This window comes from Galeopterus variegatus, unplaced genomic scaffold (assembly GCF_000696425.1).
Source record: "Galeopterus variegatus unplaced genomic scaffold, G_variegatus-3.0.2 Scaffold5923, whole genome shotgun sequence".
In the NCBI taxonomy this organism is placed as follows: domain Eukaryota; kingdom Metazoa; phylum Chordata; class Mammalia; order Dermoptera; family Cynocephalidae; genus Galeopterus; species Galeopterus variegatus.
In genome coordinates this window covers 16,088-27,047 of record NW_007732034.1, presented here as the reverse complement: position 1 = coordinate 27,047, position 10,960 = coordinate 16,088, and the positions used below count along the sequence as shown (strand labels likewise).

The 10,960-nt window shown below is 43.0% G+C and overlaps 1 protein-coding gene across 1 annotated transcript in view; it reads left to right on the top strand.

Annotated features, from left to right (window-relative positions):
- LOC103605587 (V-type proton ATPase 116 kDa subunit a) overlaps positions 1–10,960 on the top strand; it is a gene marked incomplete at its 3' end in the record, with an annotated part of 54,476 nt that overhangs the window by 32,794 nt on the left and 10,722 nt on the right. The window contains exons 12-14 of the mRNA XM_008590205.1: positions 977–1,070; positions 5,171–5,289; positions 7,391–7,607. Coding sequence (XP_008588427.1) covers positions 977–1,070; positions 5,171–5,289; positions 7,391–7,607 — 430 coding nt within the window. The remainder of the gene's footprint in view (positions 1–976; positions 1,071–5,170; positions 5,290–7,390; positions 7,608–10,960) is intronic.

The following is a 10,960-nucleotide window of genomic DNA, read 5'->3' as shown; positions in this document are numbered from 1 at the left end:
AAAAAAAAAAAAAAAAAAAAAAAAAAAAAAACTCTCTCTCTCTATATATATCCTCTAATATTCTTATCTACCCTTTTAAAAATTTTTATTTTTATTTTTATTTTTAAATTTTTTTTCCTTTTTGTCTTTTTTACTGACCGGTAACGGGATCGCAACCCTCGGTGTTGTGCCTGTACCGGGGACCGGCAACAGGATCGCAACCCTCGGTGTCGCGCCTGCACTGCGCTCAGCCAGTGAGCAGGAACCAGTCTCCACATGGGATCCGAACCCTCAGCAGGAGCGCTGCTGCGCTCCCAAGTGGCGCACTCTCCAGTGCGCCATTGGGCCGGCCCCCAAATTTTTATTTTTATATATTTATTTAATTTTTCTATTTGCACCATTTTTCCCATGTTATCCCTTAATGAAGGCTTTCAGAGGCAGAGAGTAAGAGATTCCTTCCCGTTGACATCCATGCTTCTGGGTGAAAATGGGACACAGATTTAAAAATATTCAACAGACTACAATTTTTTAGGGCTAAGTTTCACAGAGATCGAGGTCTATGTGTAATAAGTCAATTCAATATTCAGGATCAGCCATGTGTTCCCGGGGATACTTCTCAGCCCTGCCCCTGGGCTAGGTGTTATTTCTTTCCTGAACACTTCTGTCATCCCTGCGCCCTGTCTCTTTTCTGATACACAACTACTTCTGATTTTCTTTGCTGTTCCCCATCAGGCTGAGAGCTCTTTGGGAACTCAGCTTGTGAACTTCTTGAGGGCCAGATGGTAATTTTTGTAGCCTCTGCACCTAGGACAATACTTGGTACATAGTAGATATTTGATACTCATCCATGGAGTAATTAAATGAACCACATTGATGAGTTGTAGCAGCTGTTGGGCTTTGATTGGCCTGCAAATTTATGACTGATGGCCCTTTAGTATTTTTTTCTGTCTCTGGTTGATCATTGTTTTTTGTTTTTCTCCCCTTTCTCCCTCTGAAGTACTCAGGTAATGGAGACAAGTCCATATTTACAGCTGGACCCAGCCATGCCAGGAGTGTATTCTGGAAATCCATACCCATTTGGGATTGATCCGGTAATAATGACTTCTTGGGTTAAGTGTTTACTATGTAAAATGTCTTGTTGAGGAGATCTCTGGATGGGGGAGAAGAAAATGCCCAAGCCCGTCAAATCAACAGAGTTATTCTTGGGATAGAATAACTTGTACTGGAGATTTTTGTGACACACACAGAGCTGGATTCAAGTAAATACCCTACCTGCACCCTCTACCCAGCGCCTGGGTCATTTTCTATACAGCCCTCTAATATCTGCCTCTTCCTCCATCAATGACACCCTTGGTGGTTAATGACTGTTTTTTAAAAGGCCTTGGTTACCTGGAAAGCATTCATAATAGATAAAGCTAGCCAAGTTCTGTACTTTGGCATTTTTTGCTGTGGGTAACATCTCCTTTTTCCTGAGGAAAGTATGGGTTCGCTTTTATTTTTGCTTTATTTTACTGCATAGAATTGATACAAGGTTTTTAAAAAAGTTTTTAAAGGTGTGTGCTTCCTTTTCTTTGTTTTTGTTGTGTTTTGTTTTGTTTTTTGGTGGCTGGCTGGTACAGGGATTGAACTCTGGAACTGGTATTGTCGGTATTTGTTATTTCTATCCTAGTCAACTAGATTTGAGCCAAGCAAAACAAAGGTGCTTCTTGGCGCAGCCTTTAGGTATAAAGGGGTTTTGAGCAAATACAGGTGCCCATTCATTAAAGCTGCGCACACGTGATGGCCCAGCGCGTACTGCCACTAGGTGGCGGCCTTGTGCCCTAAATGCACATGAGTGGTTTAGAACTGAACCTGGCAAATGCTGCCCATAAATGTTTCTTCCAAGCTCTCTCTTTCTGGAAAAGACCTCAGTTTTACTTGCTGACAGTTGAGAGTGAACAATACTGGCCCTAAAATTTGTTCTTTGGTCTCTGCCGTCTTGTGGATCATCTCTAGTTTTCCTTGGTCCTCCCACTGTCTTCCCACCCTTCTCACCCCCCACCTTATAAAATCAGAAAGCTTTGCCCAGAATTTATTTGTCTGTGCCACCCAGGGGCAGTTGCATTCCAAGTTTTATCCAAAGAGGTAAAGTCCTTGAAAGCTGGTTTGTAAGCTGTAAAGTGTTAAAAAAAAAACAACAAAAAACCCAAACGTGCATTGTTATTTTTGTCGACTGGGAGGCTTTATCCTTGGTCAAGGGAATCTCATGATCAGTGAGCAGGCAGAGGAGAGGAGTACAGAGTGGGGTAATTTTAGGGGCTGGTTGATGTCCTTTTGCTTTGACTCTTCTTGCTCCTGCCTTCCGCTTTCGTCCCTTCACAGCCCACAGCGAATTCATCAGCAAATCCTGTCTGCCCAGTTCTGCTCCTCAGACAGAGTGGGGGCTTGGTATTTCCCATTTCAGAACTGCGTGGTCCAGTTTCTACTCTGTGTGCAACTCTGCCATCTGCCTACAAGTTAGAAAAAGACAGAAAGAATGTCAGGGTAAAAGAGAAGGTGGGATGTTGGAAATAATGAAATTTTTTCCTAGTAATATTTAGAATTTTGAAAATTTCTGCTCTTTTTATCATAAAATAATACATATGTGACAAAAATCTATATAATACAACATATTATAAAAAAAAAAGAAAAGCAGGAGTAGCCTTTCCTACCTCTCCTGTTCCTGCAATCCTATTCCTCAGAGATAACTACTTTAACACAACATTTCTATGCCTATATTAATACTTGTGTCCTATATGTTAATGAAGGGTTTAATTTTTACATAATGTAAATTTCTTCTATGCATTTCTATTTACCTACTCTGTGATTTTGAGCAAGTTAACATCTCCATGTCTGTTTCCTCACCTGTAAAATGGATATAATAACAGCCCTAAGTCCTCGGGCTGCTCAGCATATGAAATAATTTTACATGTAAAGCCACTAGAACAGAGTTGGGTGCATTAAATATGGTAAATCCTCCATGAATGTTAGCTGCCATTATTTTTTCCTAGGTGTGTAAGTAACTTAATCTTTCCAAGATTATGATCAATTCCCTTATCCGTAAAATGGAAATAATTCTATGAATCTCATAGAGTTTTTTAAATAATTAAATGAGATGAAGATATGTAAAGAGCTTGGTATGTGCCTGGTACATAACTATTCACATTTGTAGTTTATCAGATTTGGCTGGGGCTATGCATGCTGGTAACCCTGCCCACATCATGTTGAGTGATCCTGTAGGAACTGGCCATGCAGGTGGGCAAAGGAAAGGCAGAGGGCAAGTCTGGTGTGGTGTAGATGCCAGGGCAGATGGGTGGGTGGAGGAGGTACCTCTGATGTCCGGGCACCTGGTACTGGAGTCCTTCTCCCACCTTCCCAGCACCCTCCTTAGTGGTTGCCTGGCTGGTAGCTGCTTGGGACGTTGTGAAGAAAGAACCGGTGAGAAGTGGTTCATGACTGCATGTGTGTTCGTGTGCATACACACTTGGTGGCGGCCAAGATAATTATGTATTGAAGCTGTGCCAAGGTGCAGGTTGGCCCTTTCACAGAAGCAAAGGAGTCTGGAGGAGGAAGTCGTTCAGGAGGGAAGGTGAGAAGGCCGTTGTGGCTTAGTTAGCCTTGAGGTGCTGCATAGCAAATTCTGAAGACGTGTCTAGCACGTAGTATGGGATGTGCCTAAAGCTCATGTGGGCTCAGGGGTAGGAGCAAGAACTTGATATCATTTGCAAAGGTGTGGGAGTGGAGATCATGGGATGTTCAGGTTTTTGTGTGTCACCTCTCACAGAGTGATGGAGATGCGAAAGATTACTCAGAGCCTAAATATTAAGAGCAATTTGAAGCCCAAAGGGACTGCACCAAGGAAATTCCTTCAAGAGAGGAAAGTCCAGGCATAGTCCCGAGTCAGTTTTTGCTTCAGCTTTTATTGTAAAGACAAGAAAGATACAGAAGAAAAACAAATGTTTAATCAATCAGTGAAAACATGAACTGGCTACCTAGCAAACTTCACTTAAGCATGTATAGCTTAAAATAATTCAAGCAATTTACCATCGAAAGGAGTCATAGAACTAAGCTATGTGACATACAAAGAAAAACAGTTAGATAATCACCAAAGCACCTAACTCCCCAAGAAATTCAAAGAAACAGCCTAGGGCGAGATGTGGAATGTCCCCCAGGCACTAACTAGTCTAACCTAACATCCTTGAAGATTTTAACTCACATACTTTCCCATCATTTAGGTTTAGTTGAACTAAGGGCACCTGCCCCCAGAACAATTCCTGCTCTGCTTCGGTTCTCTTATCTACATCAAAGGCTTCAGTCTGGTGTAAGCTTTCTGGTCTTTCTCAATCTTAACATTCCTACATTCTTTCCTAAAAGGTTGGGCTTTGGCCCCCTAACTATAGACTTTGGCCTCCTAAACTAAGGACTTTGGTCCTGTGAAATTTCCGTAACTTAATACTATCTCATTAATAACTTCTTAGTCAATATCCTCTACATTTGTGCAGAAGAGGAACACTAGTGACGGGGTCATTTACCAGCATGAGACCCTGTTGAGCCCCCCAACCTCCCTGTGTGCTTGCTCTGTGCATCAGTTTCATTTGGGACAGGTCAGGTACACGTGTCCCCCCACCTTGCAAACCTGGCAGCACTGTTTAGAATAGGGACTGTGTAGAAGGCAGGGGCCATGTCTTACCCTGTGCTCATAATTATTGACTATGGAGTGGCCCTTCTCAAGGGGACTGCTGGGGACTACTTTGCAGTGTGAAGCGCCACAGAAATTCAAAGGTGGTATTATTACAAAGGGATTGAGTACATGCACGGGCTGGCGATCTACAGCCATTATTAAGGGAACTGAAGCAAGTCTGAGATCTCTCCATAACACTTCAGATTATATTTTCATTTCGTACAGAGGAAAAATCACGTAGGATTGTTGTCCCCAGTTTTCTTCCAGCAACTCGGTAATGGCACTAATGGTTCTGACACTTTTTGTCATTAAAGTTGCATTTATAAAGGGCCTTTCCCTTTTCTGAACCTAAAATGCACCCACTGAACTGGACTGAAATTTGAAAATGCACTTCCCAGAGCCACTTCTTCAGGGGAAATGGTGCTGTAGCCCCCAAATCCAGCAGAACTTCTAGACTCTGTCTCATGTGCATCTTGTCACTTTCCCATCCAGATCTGGAACTTGGCTTCGAACAAACTCACATTTTTGAACTCCTATAAAATGAAGATGTCGGTTATCCTGGGAATTGTCCAGATGGTTTTCGGTGTTATTCTCAGCCTTTTCAATCACATGTAAGTTTCCTGCTTCACTCTCTGCCTGTCGGTCTGATTACACTGATGATGAGTAGGGACGGAGCCACCAGTTCAGACCTGTGTCCCTCTGTACAAGGTTCTTTCCTATGGAGGGCGGAGGGGTGCTTCCCTGTGTTTCCTGGCTTGAGCCAGGACAAGCTAGTTGGCCTGAAAGGGTGGCACCTCTGTCTCTCATGAGCAGAGTCTCTCAAAGGTAAGTGCACCTGCCACCTCAAAAGAATTTGAGGGTTCAGGAAGAGACTGGAAAGCCCATAACACCTTGTATCCCCCAGCCTGAAAGGCCGGGGTTGATGCTGTATCCAGACTTAGCTCCTACCAAATGGGCAAAGGCGGACACGAGTGAATTGCAGCCAAGGTGCCCTCCGATTCTGCATTCCACTTGGTGTCCTTTCTTCCAACTGGCAGCAGCCTCTGTCACTTCTTTGGCTATTGATGTTGGCCGGTCTATTCCTTTTTTTTCTATTGAGACATGTCACTGGAAAGCTTCTTATACTTTTTTATGCTAAAGGTATAGATGTTTGAAAACAGCTTCCACTATGCCTGTGCACATGGGCCTGTGCGGTCATGGCAGCTGAGTTACAGGTGTTGCTGAAGTCCCACCCGCCAGGTAGGTTAGGAGTGAGTAGGTGTGGCACGGTGCCATGGAAAAGAGGCAGGGTTTGGAATCAGAAGTGTAAGTCCTGGTTCTGACTCTAGCTGTGCGGTCATAGACTCATTGCTTAACATCTTTGAGATTATTATTATTATTTTATAGAATGGGACAGCATAGTCAGAATGGGTTATTATTGTGTAATAACAATCAGCCTCTATCTCAGTGGTTTAAGATCATGACACATGTCCCTCATGGGTCCACTGGGGCTCTGCTTCTGTCATCCTTACCCTGGAACCGGGGCTGATGGGCAGCCACCACCTGGAACACTGCCAGTTGCCATGGCAGAAGGAGGGTGGTGGATTATGCATTAACTTTCAAAACCTCCATCCAGAAGTGACACATGCCATTTCCATTTTCATTTCTTTGGCCAGAGCCAGTCACATGGTGACCTCTGACTTGAGAGGCCATAGAAGTATGATTGCACTTGGAAAACCAGAAATTATTTAGTGAGCAAACGTTCAAGCACCTTGTTACTATGGCCTACTTGAAAGTGCTATGAGAATTAAATGAAAGATAATACTGGAAAGTGCTTTGGGGACTAGACCATCACTGGCATCATTATGTGTCAGGCTGGCATCAGCTGTCTCTAGGAGTCCTGTTTTGTCATGGGATTTTCTCTTTTCTCTCAGATAACTCTTGCAATTAACAAGGGATGTGAAGGCCTTCTAGGTGACATTCTCACTTGGAAGCCCCTTCTTAGCCTTGGGACTCCATAAGCTAGAGCAGGAATTGGCACACTTTCTTTGTAAAGGGCCAGATAGAAAATATTCCAGGCTTTGCAGGCCACACAGTCTCTGTAGCACCTCCTCAATTCTGGTCTCGTAGCGCAAAAGCAGCCATAGACAATACATAAATGAGTGTGCGTGGCTGTGTTCTGATAAAACTTTATTTATGAACATCGAAGTTCAAATTTCATATAATTTTCATGTATCATAAAATTTTGCTTTTATTTTTTTGCCTCTGACTCTTTAAAAATGGGAAAACCATTCTTAACTTGCAGGCTGTACAAAAACAGGTAATGGGCTCTATTTGGCCTTCGGGCCAGAGTTTGCCGACCCCTGTCTTGGAGCATGCTTGGGAGGAAAGCCTCCAAGTCCCCACTGTAAGTTCTTTTGCTTTTAAATGTGAGCTGAGTCTGTATGTGAAGCTGTGGCCAAATCACCAACTCTCCACGTGGGCATGACCTTTGCTTTAGGTTACCTTCTAGACCGTGGCTCTCTTGGAGTCATTTGTGCAAAAGCACTTTCTGGTATTTCCTCTCTTTTCGTTTCTGTCCATGCGAGATTGTGGTTTATCAGGGGAGTGCTGCTGTTGGCCAGCACTGTTTTAAAAAATGAACATTTTGTGCTTTGGGGAGAATAATTACATCCTAATGTTCCCTCAGGGTTCTATCTCGTGTGTGTGCGCGTGTGTGTTTTCCACCCACAGATACTTCAGAAAAACTGTCAACATCGTTCTGCAATTTATCCCTGAGATGATTTTTATCCTGTGTCTGTTTGGATACCTGGTGTTCATGATCATTTTTAAATGGTGCCACTATGACGCCCACGTGTCCCAGCGTGCTCCGAGCATCCTGATCCACTTCATCAACATGTTTCTGTTTAACTACGAGGACGCTTCGAATGCAGCGCTCTACAAACACCAGGTATTTCTGTTTTAAAATTGTTCTTTTATCCACTTGATTATGTCAAATCTTTCTCGTACTCTTTGAGACTGCAGAGATTAGTTATGTGCAAGACAGCCGCCTTAGCACCCAGGGAAGGGTGTTAAGTTCCTTAAATTTTGCAGGGGCCAAGGGCCAGCCTGTGGCTCAATTGGGAGAGTGCGGTGCTGATAACACCAAGGCCATGGGTTCGGATCCTATATAGGGATGGCCGGTTCACTCACATGGGAGAGCGTGGTGCTGACAACACCAAGTCAAGGGTTAAAATCCCCTTACCGGTCATCTTTAAAGAAAAAAAAAAATTTTTTTTTTTTTGCAGGGGCCAAGAGGAAACTTTCTCTTTACCCCTGAAGGTTCATTAATAAATGACAACACCAAGTCAAGGGTTAAAATCCCCTTACCGGTCATCTTTAAAAAAAAAAAAAATTTTTTTTTTTTTGCAGGGGCCAAGAGGAAACTTTCTCTTTACCCCTGAAGGTTCATTAATAAAAAAAAAAATCACTGACAAATTTAAAGCAATATGAAGAAAAAGCATAACAAATTTTATTATTTAACATGATGGGAAGGGGCAAAGCATGGGGGAATCATAGGACAGCGATATCCCAATTTTCCAGTGGGGTACAGAGCTATTATACCCGTCTCCATAAGGAAGGGGGAGATGGAGTATAGGACTAAACGGTTCTCAGGGGGTTTAGTGGGTCTGGAGAACATACAGTGGCCTGGGACAAAGTCTATTTGGCCTGCAGGACAGCGATATCCCAATTTTCCAGTGGGGTACAGAGCTATTATACCCGTCTCCATAAGGAAAGGGGAGATGGAGTATAGGACTAAACGGTTCTCAGGGGGTTTAGTGGGTCTGGAGAACATACAGTGGCCTGGGACAAAGTCTATTTGGCCTGCAGAGCAGATAATGACTGGTATATGATTTTCTTTAAAATACTGAATGGGTCCGAAATATAAGACAACAGTCTGTGACAAAAGTTAGTTCAGATATGTTGATAGACTCGCCTTTCTTCCTGTGATATGAATTAAGTTAATGAGAACTCAGGGAAAAGACCAGAAGTAATTGTTGTTTTCTTTAGTGGGTCGAGACTTTAGGCAGATAAAGAACCAGCTTCATCCCGTGCTTTGGAGAGAGACAGAGAATTGAGAGATGGGAGGGGAGGTGAAGGTCAGAGTGACCTTGAGGCTGCTTCTTTACTCAAGTATGTCAAAGCACCATATTTTGGGGGAGTAGCTTTCTGCACCCCCACAATTGCAAAAGGTTCTTATTCAATGGATGCACAGGTACTGACGGTTATGATGTGGCCCCAGCACTCCTGTTGGTGAACATGAGAGAGGTTTTTATGGACGATTTAAAAGGCTGTACATTGGCAATGAAGAAAGAAAAAAATAATCCTTCAAACTGATTGGCCTGAAACTGTAAAATGCTCTAAATAGCACCTTAAAGTTTAATAGTCTTTTATTCAAAAAGTAAACTCTAGCCAAGGTTTACAAGGATGAAAATTGAAATAGAATCAAGAGGAGGCATCCCTCACACATGGGCAATGAGGTCCTGAAAGACTATGAAGCAAACTCATGCCGTCCTGTGAGCTTTCACAGCTAGGCAGAGATGCTTTTTGTTTGTTTGTTTAGTTTTTGCTCTTCTTCCATGGACAATACATCCGGCTAGACTTTATTACCATTTTGACTTCTTTCATTTCTTTCAGCCTCTTTTGCAACTTAATATTTTATTTCAAAAAAAGTATAAATGTGCCATGGGAGCTGGATATAAAAATAATGCACTGAGTAGTTCATTGATAACACAAATAGTTCTTTTCCACTGGCCTCTCCCTGATCGTATTGTTTGAGGGTACATTTTCACTCAAGAAGGACCCACTTACATGCACTCTGATTCCTCTGGATCAAGCTCAATGGCTAGTTTGGCAACGGCAGGTGCCCCTCAGTGCAAACGTTACCTGCCAGTGATTGCTCCTGCTGGAGATCCTGCGTGACGGTCACACTGCTCCCGGGTCATGCACGTGCTCATGAGTTTCATTCCTAGTGTGTTTTCCTCCCCTACACAAGCATCAAAAATAATAAGAAAACATGCCTGTGAACTTTCATAAGGAATGATTTTATTTTTAATTTATTTATTTTGTAAGGAGTGATTTTAGATGATATGGTAACCCGAGAAGAGATATGCCTCCAAAAGCTCTTCCATGGTATCCCACCTTACGGTCATGGTGCCTTTTTGTTATACTTTAATGGTAACATTGAATCACTCCCAGATGTTAGCCTGAAATGAGTGTATTTTGGAGGTTCATTTACTCAGTGCTAGAATCTAAATGGAAGTTTATTTGGATTTTCCAAACCAGTCTTCTGTCCTAGGTAGAGGACTCAGACTCACCAAAAAGTTCGTGTGCTAACTGCTGCATAAAGATGAAAGTCCTCACTTCATCTGGAATATGCACTGAGGATTGCACAGTGAATGGTTTTTCCAACCTTTTTAAAAATTTTATTATTATTCAGAAACATTATTTGGAGTTGGCTGGTTTCCCCACTCCCAGTATGAAGATTAATTTTCTTGACACAGTTTGAAGTTTCTGTCACCTCATTCTGTGGTCATGTAGCTGTAAGAGACAAAGGAAGTTAGCAAATTCCCTTCTCAGCACAGACGTGGCTGTCTTCAGAAAAGCTCAGGGAAAGATTTGTGCTATCTTTGAATTCTGTTTTTCCACAAACTTTTTGAGTACCTTGTATCAAGGAAGGATAGCAACAGAAATATTTACGTGTATGTATCTCTGGTTGCTTTGTACATTATTGGGGGGAAAAAGCCTTGTATAAAAATGGACAAATGGCAGTGAGGTGGCATTGTGTGCAGGGGACTAGGATGGACAGGTTCAGTGCACCTTCACCTGGTATCCCCCCTCTGCTGAGCACTTAACAGTGGGATGTTCTCATCAGCATGGTGGTAAAAAGGAAAAAAAGTGGAGCAAGGGTAGAAGAAGGAACAGATAAGATGTCCCCACTGTTATGGGGTAAATCTTGTTACAATCGGGATAATAAATTGTCTCCCGGCATTCCCTGACTGCTGGGTCAGAACAGTTGTAATGTGAAGGCTTCCAGAAATGTTTTTCCTTTTCCTTCGAGCACCTGGTTTCCACTCCTTTTTTTTTTTTCCTTCTTGTCTTTTTTCATGTCCGGCAACGGACTGCAACCCTCAGTGTCGCACCCGTACCAGACCAGGACCGGCAACGGGATCGCGACCCTCGGTGCCGCACCCGCCCCTCGCTCAGCCAGTGAGCGGGAACCGGTCTGTATGTGGGATCCGAACCCTCGGCGGGAGCGCCGTC